The sequence below is a fragment of the Podarcis erhardii genome, assembly GCF_964252035.2.
Source record: "Podarcis erhardii genome assembly, chromosome: 3".
NCBI classification, from domain to species: domain Eukaryota; kingdom Metazoa; phylum Chordata; class Lepidosauria; order Squamata; family Lacertidae; genus Podarcis; species Podarcis erhardii.
In genome coordinates, this window is record NC_138507.1 from 15,702,111 (window position 1) to 15,717,948 (window position 15,838).

The 15,838-nt window shown below is 43.4% G+C and overlaps 2 protein-coding genes across 12 annotated transcripts in view; one reads left to right on the forward strand and one right to left on the reverse strand.

Annotated features, from left to right (window-relative positions):
- SEL1L2 (SEL1L2 adaptor subunit of SYVN1 ubiquitin ligase) overlaps window positions 1-7,777 on the reverse strand; it is a 51,172-nt gene extending 43,395 nt beyond the window's left edge. For 6 of the 8 annotated variants that reach the window (XM_081857069.1, XM_081857068.1, XM_081857066.1 and 3 more), the window contains exon 1: window positions 3,792-4,083. In XM_081857069.1, the coding sequence (XP_081713195.1) occupies window positions 3,792-3,846 (55 nt within the window). In that variant the 5' untranslated portion in view covers window positions 3,847-4,083. Of the gene's footprint in view, window positions 1-3,791; window positions 4,084-7,589 lie in introns of those variants that run through there. The other 2 variants (XM_081857070.1, XM_081857063.1) reach the window with 2 other exon arrangements.
- Window positions 7,004-15,838, forward strand: part of MACROD2 (mono-ADP ribosylhydrolase 2) — a 997,401-nt gene continuing 988,566 nt past the window's right edge. Inside the window, exons 1-2 of one of the 4 annotated variants that reach the window (XM_081857242.1) lie at window positions 7,004-7,372; window positions 11,713-11,829. In XM_081857242.1, the coding sequence (XP_081713368.1) occupies window positions 7,327-7,372; window positions 11,713-11,829 (163 nt within the window). In that variant the 5' untranslated portion in view covers window positions 7,004-7,326. The remainder of the gene's footprint in view (window positions 7,373-11,712; window positions 11,830-15,838) is intronic. The other 3 variants (XM_081857241.1, XM_081857240.1, XM_081857243.1) reach the window with 3 other exon arrangements.

Below are 15,838 nucleotides of genomic sequence, written 5' to 3' on the forward strand. Positions count from 1 at the left end.
AGCTGCACCTCCTGAATTTCTGCATGCTCAGCCACTGTTGAAAACACTGGGCCTCTGTCAGTCACAAATTGGCAACCTTCAAGAGGAGCATAAGAGAATTATTTTCAGAAAAGCAGTCAGCTTCATCTGAAAACATAGCATCAGTCTCCTTGATTGTTATTGTCACAACTGACACTGAATATTAGTCAGCTCATTCCCCCCTGACTTACGTATTTGTGTTCACCTCTGTAAGGTTTCCCCCCTAAATTATAAAAATAGAATATAGTTTCCCTTTTTAGCTATCTCACTGTTCACTTCTAAATGTCTGGGAACAGGAGAGTAATCCTCCTTGTTGGGTTTGGAGAAACTATAGATTTGTTTGGCAACTCTAGCATTCTAAAGGTTTTTGAATGCTCTGCAATTTACTTATAAACTGTGATACTAGACACATGCTACAGAGGATAGTTATTAACATCTGAACATAATTTTAATTATTCTTCAGAATTATGCATTTTAGGGTGTGAGACAGATCTACAGTCAGACAGAAGCCAAAAAGAAGGCTGACTTCCCTTCACCTTCCATCTCTCTGCCTGTGTTTGTGTGTGTGCATGTGTATGTGTGAGAGACTGTTCCTTATTTTTAATTCCTTTTCCTCTGTTTAAATAGGCAGCATTTTTCTTGTGGGCTAGTAAATATTTGGCACTTATTTGCAAGGCTGAAGTGTTGCACTAAGGCACCGTACATTCTAATTGTTTATTATTTCTGTTGGGCAGCAGGAGTAACTTTCTCCTTAGTACTACTGTGGCACTAAGCCTAATCTGGCACCAGTAGTTTGATACCTGTACAAATCGAATGAGCAAGGGATGAAAAGGTGAAAAGGAAAGAGGCTGTTCGCTCCATTGTGGAAATTCCTCATTGCACGTACAAAAAGAACTGGTAAACATCAGGATAGCCGATTGCAAAACTGCTTCTGATAAAATTCAATTTCACTTCAAACATTGAATCAATATGCTTGAATGGCAGAATATAGCTGGAAGGAAAACAAAACTCTACATTTTTAAAAATTAATTTAGGAGTATGTGCCACTGGAGTGCTCGATAAAATACAGCATTCCTTTCACCACCAGTCTGCTTCTATATTACTACTGATTTTGAAAGTAAAATAAATAATTCAGGGAGAGGGGAGCCAATAGTTTATTTTAACTGCAATATATTGGAATCTGCACATGAGGGCCAACATCAACCCCTCTTTATCAGAGGTGGTAGGGCAAGGAGTAGGACCTTTTCAAGAGTGGCACTTTATCTTTTCAATTCTCTTCTCAGGTGGCTGCTCCTATGGGAATCTAATTATGAAGCTAGTTTAACTGTAAAATGTTAGGTCACTCTCCAATCAGGGGCATATCTAGGGGCGACCAGGTCTACCCCCACCAATGGCACAGGCTCAGGGGACCACAAACATCATGCCTCTCCACTCTGGCTTGGAGTAACTAGGAGCCCACCCACCCACCAATGTGCTCCTGGGGCACCTCACCAGCAGGACACCAAGGGTGCAAGGGACAGGGGGCACCAATACAGCTCCTTGCCAAGGGCACAAGGTACGCCTTTGTCTCTAGTGAACACACGTCACTTAAACCTTTACTGCAGCAGTGTTGGCCATATTTCTGAGGGCTGGTTTGAGAAATTCTAAGATACATCTTGAAATGGGGAATCATTATTTGCACAATTAGATTGGGATGAATTCAACTTTCAAACATGAGGCTGAAAGAATGACTAGCTGCAGTCATTAAATGGAAGCTCATGTGTGAGCGTCGGTTTGACTGTGCATGTAATAGGGCTTCAAGACAACAAGCCCTCCACTGAATGCAGGTCTGTAGTGCTTAAACTGCACAACTTGTTTGATCAGAGAGCACAAAAAGTGAAAGTGCTTACTACTGGAAACGATGGCTCTATGTAATGCAGTGCCAACACAGCACCTGTGGGTACCCCTGTATAGCCTTTCTCTTGTGCCTGCAAGGTCCTGCTCTCCTGTTCTTACCCCTGCTAGAGTTAAGCTTGAAAGAAGCCTTTCATTGTAGCCAACAGAGGGCTTTTTCAAATCAAATTGTGACTTTGGGGGAGCGGTTTAGCTGGAGAGGGAAGTGGTAGCTTTCCCTAGCTGTGATTCGACCACCACCACCACAAACACCCTCCCATCACAATTAGATTTCAAAGATCCCTTCTACTGCAGCCAATAAAAGCCCCCCCCCCCCGGCTAACTACAATGTGGAAAGGGTGATTGAGGAAGGGGGAATACCCTCCCCTTCCTGCTTGCAGCCTCCCCCCTAATTCAAGCCTAATCGCTGGTGGCAGCGTAGAGTGAGTGTGCATGTATGAGTGCCTGCCTGTAGTGTGTGTTTTGTGGTTATGCCAGTTTTTCAGGTCTGCAAATATGCCAATGCACTGGCCCCAAAAGGCTGGCAAGCCCTGCTATAGTACTGCCTCCAAGTATTTGAAAAGCCATTGTCTTATGCAATCAAACTCACTCCCATGCTTTTCGGAAACGAAACAGTCAGTGATGCTACTTCTAAATCTGTTTCCACTACTGTGGTACCTTGGGTTAAGAACTTAATTCGTTCTGGAGGTCTGTTCTTAACCTGAAACTGTTCTTTACCTGAGGTACCACTTTAGCTAATGGGGCCTCCTGCTGCTGCCGTGCTGCCGCTGCACGATTTCTGTTCTCATCCTGAAGCAAAGTTCTTAACTCGAGGTACTATTTCTGGGTTAGCAGAGTCTGTAACCTGAAGCGTCTGTAACCTGAAGCGTTTGTAACTCGAGGTACCACTGTATTACAGTATTAAAGCTGCATGTGTGATTATTACATGTGGTAATTCCATGGCTTTTCCCCAGCATGGTGTAGTGGTTAGAGCAGGGGTCAGCAACCTTTTTCAGCCGTGGGCCAGTCCAACGTCCCTCAGAGCACATGGTGGGCCAGACTCTATTTTGAAAAAAATATGAACAAATTCCTATGCTCCATAAATAACCCAGAGATGCATTTTAAACAAAAGAACACATTCTACTCATGTAAGAACATCAGGCAGGCCCCACAAATAACCCAGAGATGCATTTTAAATAAAAGGACACATTCTACCCATGTAAAAACACGCTGATTCCCGGACCATCTGTGAGCCGGATTGAGAAGGCAACTGGGCCACATCTGGCCCATGGGCCTTAGGTTGCCTACCCTTGGGTTAGAGTGTTGGATGAAGACCTGGGCAACCAGGGTTCAAATCCTCACTCCAGCCATGAAACTCACTTGGGTGACCAAGGGCCAGTCATAGTCTCTCAGTTTAACCTACCTCACAGAGTTGTGAGAATAAAACAGGGAGGGAGGGAGCAATACACACAACGTTGAGCTCTTTGGAGAAAAAGTGGGAGTATCTACGCAATAAAATAAAATATGGGCATAAACGGGAAGAAGTGTCACATCTGAATTAGTGCTCAATTAGAAATACCTCCGTTCTTCTTCCTATAAGAGCCAACTCCTAGGGGTCACTTCAGGCCCCTAATAAAATATTTGAGGGGACTGCCCAAATTAATGGGCATTGCCATTCAAATCATGTACGTGTGCCACATTATGTGATTGATTATGTGGGGTAGGGCTTACCTGCCCCCCAATATTTTAGTCAAGTTGATACCCCTTCTTCTCCCTCCAGATAAGATGCTTAGTGATCAGCAACTGCCTTTTAAAAAAGTTCTTTTTAAAGAGCGTGTGAATTAAGTTTTTTTGTGTGTTTAAATAAAACAATAAAAACAAGGATAATACCAGATACCTACTATGCACTGTGACCCAGAAGGGCATCAAAACCAGTGCTACAAGAGGAGCCTTCATCTCAAATATTTCGTTTGCTTTTGGGATTCCCCCAAGAGAGGCAGGACCAGGGGCTAGGCTGGGCAAGGCATCCCTGCCGCTCCTCTGCAAAAGGAGCTCCTCAGACTGTTTACAAGGAACAGAAGAGGACAGCCTGCCACACTATGCGCCCTCCCAAGTCAACTGACGTCCCCTCAAGCCCCGCAAAGGCGCCTTCATCCAATGGGGAGGAGGCGCCTCCCTCGCTTGCCACCAGCATCGCCGCCGCCTCGCCGGCTCCGCCTCGCTTTCCCCAAGGTTCTGCCCTGACGCGGTTACCTAGCAACCGCCTTCTTTCCTGCCAGCCAATCACGGCCCCGCTGCTCCTGCTGACCCGGAAAAAGACGGCTGCAGCCTCTGGTGTTCCCGCGTGCTGCGTTTGGGAGGAAGGCGAAATTCAGATCGCCTTGAAACCAGCGGCGGGGAGGAGCAGGGCGGTCGTGCTTTGGTGTCGGCAGCAGCCGCTGCTTGGGCAGCAACAGAAGCAGCAAGGGGGTGTTGTTTTTCGCCCCCCAATCCAGGGGCTGGGCAGTCGTTTTAAGGCAGCAAGCTTAATGCACACCAGCACTCTTGATGCATGCAAATCTGGGGGGGGGGGTGCACCTGGAGTTGCCGGACTACAAGTCCCCCATATTCCCTAACCGTTGGCCCGGCCGGTTGTGGCTGATGGGTTTTGTAGTCCCAGCAACACCTGGACCAAACCAAACCAGGAAGAGTGCAGAACGCAGAGAGCGGAAAATAAGGACTATTCTATAAGCTCTGCTGAGAGATCATACGCCCTTTGGGTCTTCTTCCTTGTCACCTATCATCAGGCTACCTGAACTGTTTCCATTCCAGCTGGCAGGGACAAAACTAGGATTCATTTCACCCGAGGCAAAGATACAGTTTGGCACACCCATGCATATTTGTATAGACACATACACATGGGCGTAGCCAAGGGAGGGGCAGCTGCCCCCCATATCAGTAAAAATCAATAAAAAGACATAGCTAATTGAGGGCCTGCCCCCCCCCCCAACAAAAATTGTGGCTACACCCATGCACATACACACAGGCTGGGAGCCTCAATGACACCCCTCTGGAGGCTTCTCCAGGGGCAAAAATCTTGGCTCCCCCCACCCCCCACTGTGTAGCTATAGTTCTGCAGTTGGTCTTTATAAAAATTGTAACTCTAATTTACAGTGCTCCTTGAGTTTGCTGCCCTCTCCTTTTTCATTTTTGTGCCATGGTGTGCTAGAATGTAAACCTGAGGGTTGGGACTGTTTATTAATAATTATTATTATTATTATTATTATTATTATTATTATACCAGAGTACCTTACAGAATAATAATAATAATAATAATAATAATAATAATAATAATAATAATAATAATAATTCTGTAAGGTACTCTGGTATGTTTTGGGCTAAAGAGCTGATTATAAATGCTCTAAATAAATACAGTAAGTAGTTCCGGTGGTGTCTGCTCTATGATTCCACAGAATTTTAGTGTATGGGCTTACCAAAGGCTGTGTGGGAGTATGGCGATGTTCAGAGAACCCTTTTATACACTTTAAATCTGCACAGCTCCTGTTGAGTGAGGGTCTAAACATGAAGAAGAATGAAGTGGTAGAATGAGGAGTGAGTAAAACAGACCACTGCAGACTGTAGGAGGGCAGAATGCATGGTGTTAGAAGATTGGGCAGAATGTTGCCCAAACTGGCTGGCCAGATGTGGCCAGGCACATCCTTTTATTTATTATTAAATGAATAAAATTTATACGCCACTTGAGTAGAAAAACCTCAAAGTGGTTTACAAAAGACAAAAAAGTAAATCAAGAAAAAACCGCAACCATGTTTTAAAATAAACTTTTAAACATACAAAAGTTAAATACTAAAATACTGAAACAGATTAAAATTTAGCAGGCATACAAAAGAGTACAGTGAAGGCACCTGCTTGAATTCAATAGGTAGCGTGCTCTGCCACACTAAATGAGTGAGTTCTTACCAATGCTGAACAGTATTATGTGGCACCTCTAGTAAATTCTGTTGTTGGGTTGCCATGGGAACTAAATGGTTAGACAATTGTTACTTCAGAATCACTTTGGGAATGTTATGAATATAAAAATCAGAAAAGGTAGCAGAAGACCCCTATCTAACAATGAGGTAATGCAGATGTTTCCGTGTGACGAGAATCACACACACGAGAAATAGCACAGAGAACTGACTTTTGCTAAGCATCTTTAAAGTTTTGGATGTCCCCTTGAGATCTGACATCAGAGCAGCGGACTTTGGTTCGCCGTGTTATTAAGTATGTCCACATCTCTGCTCGCTCTGTATGTGTAAATAAGTGCAGATATTACAAAATGTCAACAGAACTCCTGCGACCTTTTAACGGTGACCTGCTTCCAAAGGGAACCAAACTCGGGCAACTTTAACAGACCTCAAATTTCTCAGTGCTTGGCGAGAACGTAACAATATTTTTAATACCTAGCTACTTGCTCCGCTTGCAAGTAACACCCCTACTTAAGTTCGATAAGTCTTACAGTTAAGGTACTGAGCTGCAGCCCAGCAGTGAGCAGCTCTAAGGATATGTGCCCAGAAGGTATTCTGCAGCTCCGAAACCCAAGCCTTAAACCCATTTTTCTTCTTCTTCTGGGCACCGGGATGTGCCTTATGGTAAGCTTCACTTCAGGTCAGTGGCGTAGCGTGGGGGGTGCAGGGGGGGCCGGCCGCACCGGGCGCAACATCTGGGGATTAGGGTTAGGGGGCGCAAATCCACGGGTTAGGGGGCGCAAATTACTTGCCTTGCCCCGGGTGCTGACAACCCACGCTACGCCACTGCTTCAGGTGCACCCTTGTCACTGCTCTTGCACAGGCAGCACAGAGAAGCCCACTCTTCCTGGGGCCGGCCCACCTATGAGGCAAGGTTCGGGTGCCTCGGGTGGCAGGATGCACAGAGGTGGCTCCTCCCCTTTTGTTCCCTCTTGCCCCTCCCTCCCTCGCTCCCCCTGCCTGTCAGGGTGCCCTGCCTGCCGCCCCTCCTCCCGCTCCCTCCATTATGCCTCCCTGCCCCTTTAAGCAACCGTTGCTGCGGCGGCGGCGGCGGCGCAGGGGGGCGGGGCGCGTCGCTTGAGCGGCGTCTGCCGGGGCCAACGGGCGGCGGAGGCGGGCGCTGCGGGGGTGTCTGTCGGGTTAGAGCGAGGCGTGACCCAGTCGGCGAGCGCTGTGAGGGGAGTGTGTGTGTGTGTGTGTGTGTGAGAGAGAGATAAGAGGAGGGAGGAGGCGAGAGGAGGAGGAGGTGCCCAGCAGCAGCAGCAGCAGGGCGACGAGCATCACCGCCGAAGACGCCGCCGCCGCCGCCGCCGCCGCCGCGGAGCAAGCTGTGCCCTCTCGCTCCAAGCCCCGCAGCCGGGTCGGCGCGCTTCCCCCGTCGCCCGTGAGCCTGGGGAACCTGCAGCTCAAAGCCTCCGCCAGCCCCAGCACCATGTATCCCGGGAACAAGCGGAAAAAGGTCTGGAGGGAAGAGAAAGGTACTGACACCCGCCTCCTCCTCATTCCTCCACCCGCGCCCATTAAAGCGCGCCCCTCTTCGCTCTCCTCAGGCAAACGGGTAAAAGGGCGCGGGGGGGGGGAGAGTTCGCTTTGCCCCCCCCCCTTCTCCAGGATGCGCGCGATCCAGAGCCGCCCCCCCCCGCGCGCGCCGCCTCTTTCCTGGACAAGGTCTCCTTCCTGTTACCTCAGGCTTACCTTGGCGAGGCAGCGGGGCTCCTCCTCCTCCTCCTCCTCCTCTCGCTCATTCCCTCAGCCTTGCCTTTCAATGTTGTGGTTTTCTTCTTCTTCTTCTCCTCCTCTCTCTCTCCGCCCCCCCCCCCCTTTGCCACCCTTAGTTCACTTTTCCTCTCTTATTGGGTCCGGCGTTTCTTTCCCAGGGACAGCCGAGGCATGAAAGAGGCGCTGGCTTTCCGTTGGGAACGTTGGGGGGCGGTTGGTGGGGGGGGTGGGGGGTGGGGGGGGGAAAGAGAGAGAGCCAGAGCAGGTGACGAGGAGACGGTCGCCTTGGGGTTTATCTTGTCCCTTCCAAGTGCTACGACCTTGTCAAGGGATCTGTATGAGTTGGGCTGCATCCTGTGCATGGCCTGGTTTTTTTTGTTTTGCTGGGGAGGGAAAAATCATAATAGCTACGCTTTCCTCTCTCTCTCTCTCTTATACTCTTGACTTTGTTCCCTGTTCTGGAGTTGCATTTTTATTTTTGGGACTTTGCCCTTCTTCTCCAAAGGTAGAGCAACAATAACAAAACTATTGATTGCAGTGGCGTAGCGTGGGTTGCCAGCACCCGGGGCAAGGCAAGTCATTTGCGCCCCCTAACCCGTGGATTTGCGCCCCCTAACCCTAACCCCCAGATGTTGCGCCCGGTGCGGCCAGCCCACGCTACGCCACTGATTGATTGCAAACAGCATTCATTTAAGAAAATCCCATTTAAAAAAAAAAAAAAAAGGCAGATGATGCATCTGTCCTCTTCATCCGGCTGCCTGTGTTACTTTCTTTCACTGGGTGGTTCTGTTTATAGCTTGTCATGGTTCTGTGTTTGGGTCGCTCCTCTCCTCTGTTCTTGCTTTCTGCTGGGTCGCCTGTGTCTCACTCAGGTGTCTGCAACACAGAGCTCCCCCAAAAACACGGTAAAAATTGATTGCTGCTTTCTCTGTCATTCACGTGTCACTGTAAAGAAATGCAAGGCATGGTGGCGTGTGTTGCCATTGGTGCAAGGCACCTAACCTTTGGGACGTGAATTTTGAAGTAGACCCCTCCCACATGCACCAACCCTCGCATACTTGTGTCAGGAAATAAAAGTGTAGAGTGCCTCTTTACTGCCTCTGCTTACAACTTTAGTTTCTGTACTCTGCAAAGTTAATGATAACTGCTTCTGTTTCCAAAGTGTTTCGATTTCTCCCTATTCAGTGGTAAAAACCATTGTCAGGATACTTCAGACAGTGACAGCACAGCTAAAACTGGCTCTTCTAGCACAGAAAATACTTTGAAATATGCAAGTTTCATTTCAAATAACTTGCCAGTTGTTGAAACTAACAGAATGAAAGTTTATAAACTAATCTCTATTGGACCAAAACTACTACTGTAAACAAAAACAAAGTATCTTTGAACTTGTACTCTGACCAATGGAAGCTTGTCTAACACAAAATGTGCTCTTTTTTCTCTGATGGGCTGATTGCAGTACCCCAGTCTTAAAAACAGTGGTTATTAAAGAGTGGGCCTGTAATTTCGGAAGCCACAGAGACGGACACAATTGTTTTGTTCTTGTTTTTATTATAATTTGCATTTTTATACTTTGAACCGCTCTGAGATCTTTGGATGAAGGGTGGTACACAAATGTAATAAGTAAAATAAATAAAACAGGAGAGGCTTATGTTGACCTGCGCATTTATGCTGACTAAAATGTAACTATTCAAAAGGAGAGAAAATGATTGCCAGTATGTGTAAGGGCTATTCTCTAATGGTGTGGGTTTTAACTAACAGACTTATAAAAGTCTGTTAGCTCTTCAGTGGAAAATGTCACTACATTTTTGTGATCATTATTTATGAATGGCTTAAATATAATATAAAAAGCTTAAAATAATATTTAAACATTGTATTAATGCTACTTAAATCAAAGTTGTACCTGTTGGACAGGGCTGTGCATGTTAAAATTCTTCCTAGATTTAACAATGGAAACTTCATTTTGCATTTACAGTACCCAGTCCAGTCCTGAGCTGTGAATTTCTTGCAGATATGTTATTAAATAAGATTTAGTAGTAGTACTAATAGATGTGACTTTTCTCATAGTCAGATGAAAGAAAAGCAAATCAGAAATCATTTGCTATTATAAAAATAGGTGTTGCCAAGCTTTTTAGGCCTGTGGCCACATTTGAGTTTTAAACTGAGTGTTGTCGGCATAATCCTCTCTGATTGCTACCTTCCCTCCTATCCTAGCCTTCGCGATGCAGATGGAAAGAGAAAGTGTTCATGCATAGACTTCACTTTTCCAAGAGATCTGGGTGGAAGTTGCATTAATAGAATTGATATGAGCCCTGAAAAGCACATGGAACTGGAAGAGGAAGTAGGAAAGCACAGCACTCCTCTGACTTCTTCCTCCAGGTCTATATACTTTTCAGTAGTGAAAAAAGTAATTATCCTCACCACTGAGGGGGCAGTAATTGTGTCTCAAGCTTCTTGGGCATCAGGGAAGACTGGGTGCCCTGTAATAGTTCAAGACAGAGCAAATGTAGAATATTTGTCCTCCTTCTCATCACTGTTGGATGGACTCCACAGTATTGAGAGCTCCTGTTGTTCTGTTGATTCACTTGCTAGATCTGCCACAGCTACATCAGAATAAATTCACTCTACTAAAGTTGTAAGCCTCCAGCTTCATGGTGGATTGCTATATTTCTTCCAAGTTAATTGCTTTTATGTTTGCTTTTGCACATCACATTCTCAAGAGCAGCTGTGTGAAATCTCATTGTGTTCAAGAGGATTTTGTTAATTTTCCAACATGAACTGCCTAACACTAAAGGGTTGTTTTTATAATCATGGAAATCTTTGTTCTAAAATGCTATTGGTAGAAACATTTATACCTGAAAGTTATAACTTAAGGTCCTTAACATTTTTATTTTAAGGTTGATGTTTTAGCTAATGCAAATAAAAACTTCAAGAAGAGTAGATCCCTTTTTTCCAGTCTACATCAGTTATATTTTCCTTACAGATTGACTAGAGTGTGGTGTGGGTTTATTCTGTAGTTTTGAAGCAATGCTAAATTTTAGTAGAGCAAGCTTCTTTGACCTACTTCAGAAATTATAATATATGAGGAAATAGGAGAGTACAGTGATACCTCGGGTTACATACGCTTCAGGTTACAGACTCCGCTAACCTAAAATTAGTACCTCAGGTTAAGAACTTTGCTTCAGGATGAGAACAGAAATCGTGCTCCGGCGGTGTGGAGGCAGCAGGAGGCCCCATTAGCTAAAGTTGGGCTTCAGGTTAAGAACGGACCTTTGGAATGAATTAAGTACTTAACCTGAGGTACAACTGTATTTATAACAATACTAGATGCTGTTGATGTTTATGAGGTAGATTGGAGGCATGGTGCAAATGCCTTAAATTAGCTCTTGCCTTGAGTAAATATCTTAAGTGTTTTATGTGAACCGAATGTCTTTGATGGTGTGGGTTTATTAGTGCATATGTGTTGCCTGTCAAACTAATATTTCAATAGCATTTTAAATTAAGTGACAAGTCCTAATAGAAGTCCTTGATCACTTCAGTTTTAAATAATAAGCAGCCATGAAAACCAAAGCAAGTTCTTAAGCACTGCTTCAAGTTGCATAAGAAATGGCACACATTTGTTTTGTCTGTTTTTTATTTATTGTAGGTTGTATCCAACTAATTCATACTTGAAACAAACCAATTGAAATAAATAGACATGACTAACAAGTTTGTTGATTTCCATGAAGAAGTATGGCTTAGTTGGATACAGCCCAGAAACACTAGAAAGGAAGCATGAAATGAAACTCAGCCACAGCATCAAGAACTCATTGGAAGCTTCCTTGTTGAGAAATAAAGGTGTTGATGGATTATGCTTTCTGAGTGTAATTGAACTATTTTATCACAGCTTTTTGTGCAGTTTGCCTGTATTTTGAAACTGGTATAAGATGCAATAAAACTTAGATAAAAACACACTCTTGAAATCTCATATATTCCCCCAAGATAAATGTTATTCCATCTGTAGAAAGAAAAAGTGGGTATTTGTAGGATAATTCATGAACCTTGCTTCAATAGAAACGGATTAACTTTAATACTAGTAATGTATACTAACTTTTTTTAACAGAGCGTTTGTTGAAGATGACACTAGAGGAGAGGCGTAAAGAATACATACGAGATTACGTTCCTCTGAAAGACATCCCAACATGGATGGAAGAAATGAAAAGCAAGACCCAAAGTGATGGTAGGTTAGCTTCTAATAATTGTGCTTTAGAAGATGAATCATGGCATCTATAATTTTGCTTTCCATGCTGGAGTAGTTTTGGTTCCTTGTGTTGTAGAGGTTGAGGGTTGAGGGTTTGCATTAAACAATGTTGCAGATTGCTGTATTATGCTGTTTTTGGCCGTATTCCTATAGGAGTGCTTCACTTACTACATTTTAAAGTTTACACATAGAATTCCTTATATAATAATAATAAATTAATTATTTATCTCCCACCCATCTGGCTGGGTAAATTAGTTGAGCTTAGTCTCATGTGTAAATTAGTTGAATGTTGTCCCATTTATTTAAATTGGAACTATGTACAAATAAAACTTGTTTGGATCCAGCCCATTGTGCAAATGTGACGTATGTTTGCAAACAAATATATTCTACTGGTACCAATTCTGGCGTGCTCTGCTCCATGGGGTCACAAAGAGTTGGACACAACTAAAAACAACACCACCAATTCCCAGAGTTCATTCCATCCTTTCTTTAGCCAGCTTTTTTCGCTTGATAACATGAACTCAGACTGCCTTGACACTGAAGAATAACCTTGATACCGTTCTGAAGAATAACTTGAGGTGAAACATATAAAAGTTTGGAAATAGTTAAAACAAATTCAGATTTTCACATACCAAGTTACATAAAGGACAACTGTAGATTATGCCATAAAAACGTTCGCACTTCATATTCTTTTGTAGTTACTAGTTTGTTAGTCGAAGCTGAACTTTTGTTGATTTTTGTACCGTATTTCTTTCCAGGGGCATGCCTACCTCTTTGGTACTTCATACTGCTTGTCTTCAGTGGCTTGGATCCAAAGAGCAACTTTAGGTGCACACAGTGGGACAGCATACTCACTGTGCAGTATCAAACAATTTTTAAAAATCCCTTCACTTTTCAAATATGTGTTGCCATGATGCATGGGGGAATTATTCAAGAGAAACAAACCTGAAGCTGCCTCTTGACTGCAGAGTTTCTTGTACAGTTTTTAAAATACTGGGTTATAACTAGAAAGTATCCTTCTACTTCTGAACAGAGCTCTTCTTCCATAATGAGAAGAGAATAAAATAGAGTAAACGACCAAACTAGAAATGGTCAAGGCAAGGGTAGAAATCTATTTTGGTATTGTTAAAATTAAATTAATCATTGCATGTTAAAATCTTCAAGCTGTACTCTTAAGTCAAAGTCAGTGGTGTAGTCCATCTTGTGTGTATTGCAGATACAAGGAACAAGTGTAATCAATGTAAAGCTATTCAACTTCTGAAAACAGCCTTTAGTTTTATGTATTGTGGAATATTTATTTTGAGTATTTATATATTACCTCTCATGAGAAAAGATAAAAAGCAGGTTGCAAAGTGCCTTTACAAATAAATATAACAGTAGCTTCTGGGTATCTGGTGTATATAATGGAATTAGATGGCTTTCTTAGGGTTGCTTCTGATGTCTTTCAGCAAGTCACTTTAGTGAGTAATGTCTACATATTTAACTGCAAGTCAGACATGTTAATAATAAGAACTATAGAGCAGATGTCACTCATGAGTACTTGCCAGAATGTAGCTATTTTAGTTATATGCAAAGGAATAATTTTTTTCTTCCCTTATCTAGTCACCTATATAATTGAATCTGCTTCACAAATACTGGAGACTGCTCTATTCCTAGAGTTGGTGTAAGGAGAGGGCAGTTGTGTTCCTTTTGTTCTTGAGATCTTGATGTTTGATTCTACACGGTGCTGTCACATTTATTACAGTGTGTCATCAGGACAGTTTGTGAAGATGCCACATAATGTTGGGTTTCAGTTAGTGTCTGCTATGCATTTTATTCTGATGTGATTTTAAAATTTCTTCAAATAGAATAACTGAAGCAGCTCTTAACCACCACATTGATGTAGCAATATAAGCCAGATTTCTTATTAAAAGATTAAAGTACTTTTAACCCCAGCCTCCAGTGTCCTCTCAACAATTTAAAATGGAAGCAAATGCTTCTGAACTCACAGCTGCATTTGAGTGGGGGAAGCCAGCCCAAGTTACTTTTTTCATCACACTAAATGTTGGTCTAATGTTAATTTCTGAACCACCAGTGTCCCTTTCAAAGTAAGTAGGCTGGTGCTCAGTGACAGATCCAGTGGTTTTTGTTCTATGATTTACTGTAACCACCTCATTATTATGTAAAATAACTTTATTTTACACCCCCCATGACCCATTTTTTTTGTCAGTCATGTTTTATGATGTACAATTTGGTAACAGAAAAATAAAAATATATATTAAAAATTACATTTTAAAATATCAAACGTGCATTAATATATAAACACTGGCAACACAATTCCATGGACCTAAAATGCCAATTCTCCCATTTTGGTTAAATGTAAGGGTCTCTGTAGGTAAAGCTCTAATAAAGAGAAAACTAGAGGCAGTGCTGATAAATGAGTAGCCAAGACTGGTTTTGCACAACTGTTGCCTGGAACTCCAAAACTAGAGTTCCATGCCAGGACAAAGATCCATCTTGTACTGCCACTTTGAGTTGAAACTTTAAAATTCCTTTATTCAATTATTTTGCGTCCCTAGAAACAAACTTAAATGAAATATTGGTCTTATGAAACAGAGGCAGTACCTTTTAAATACAACAAGCACAATGTGATAATTTGACTGGGCAGAGCAATCCAAGCCCCTGTTCTGCCATGCTGGAAGACTTGAAAGGAGCAGAGGTGTACAGAAACTGAGGGTACAGTAGCTATGGGAGGTAGAACCAGGTGAGATGAAGTCTAGATACTAGATGACCCAGCATTTGAAGCCACCTTCAAGCCCTTCTATTCTTTTTGATGATTTAATGCAGTGGTTCTCAAAAGGTGTGATGTGCCACACTGGTGTGGCAGGAGAGGATGACAAGTATGGCAGGAAGATTCAAGGACAATCAAAGAAATGTTTCAACGTTTCAGGATAGTATCAAAAAATAATATTTTATTTTTTTGCAAAATATGTAGCTACATAGGGACGCGGGTGGCGCTGTGGGTAAAGCCTCAGCGCCTAGGACTTGCCAATCGAAAGGTCGGCGGTTTGAATCCCCGCCGCGGGGTGCGCTCCCGTCGCTCGGTCCCAGGGCCTGCCAACCTAGCAGTTTGAAAGCACCCCCGGGTGCAAGTAGATAAATAGGGACCGCTTACCAGCGGGAAGGTAAACGGCGTTCCGTGTGCTGCACTGGCTTGCCAGATGCAGCTTTGTCACGCTGGCCACGTGACCCGGAAGTGTCTGCGGACAGCGCTGGCTCCCGGCCTATAGAGTGAGATGAGTGCACAACCCTAGAGTCTGGCAAGACTGGCCCGTACAGGCAGGGGTACCTTTACATTTACTATGTAGCTACATTGTTCTATACCTTTTGGATGTCCCATGATCATATTATAAAGTAGTTGTTTTCTATGTTATAAATCAAACACTGCTCGGAGTTGTTCTTTTTTGTTTTCCAATGCATTTCTTAGCAATAAAAAATTTGGTCTGAAATGAGCAAATTTTTATTCTGAAAATGTGGCCCAGATAATTTTTTTTGAGAACCACTGATTTAATACATTAGCTGAGGCATAGGCAAACTCGGCCCTCCAGATATTTTGGGACTACAACTCCCATCACCCCTAGCTAACAGGACCAGTAGTCAGGGATGATGTGAGTTGTAATCCCAAAACATCTGGAGGGCTGAGTTTGCCTATGCCTGCATTAGCTGCTGCAAGTATGGTTTAATGAGAAGACTTGTGCACCAGTCTTTCACTTAAGAAAAATGGTCTGCTTTTTTAGCTGCTCATGAAAAAAGAACAGTTTTGGGGCAAAACAGTTTCTTTTGTTCTACCTGTTTACACAATAATTGTTTGGATACTTAGGGAGAATAATTAGGTCTATACTGCATAAATTACAGGTGCAGTCTTTAGTACAAAAAGGGGTCTGGCATTTTAGTCTAGCTTATTTTAACTCCAGCTTTCTATAGACTGACTCCAGCTGCATAAAAAGGT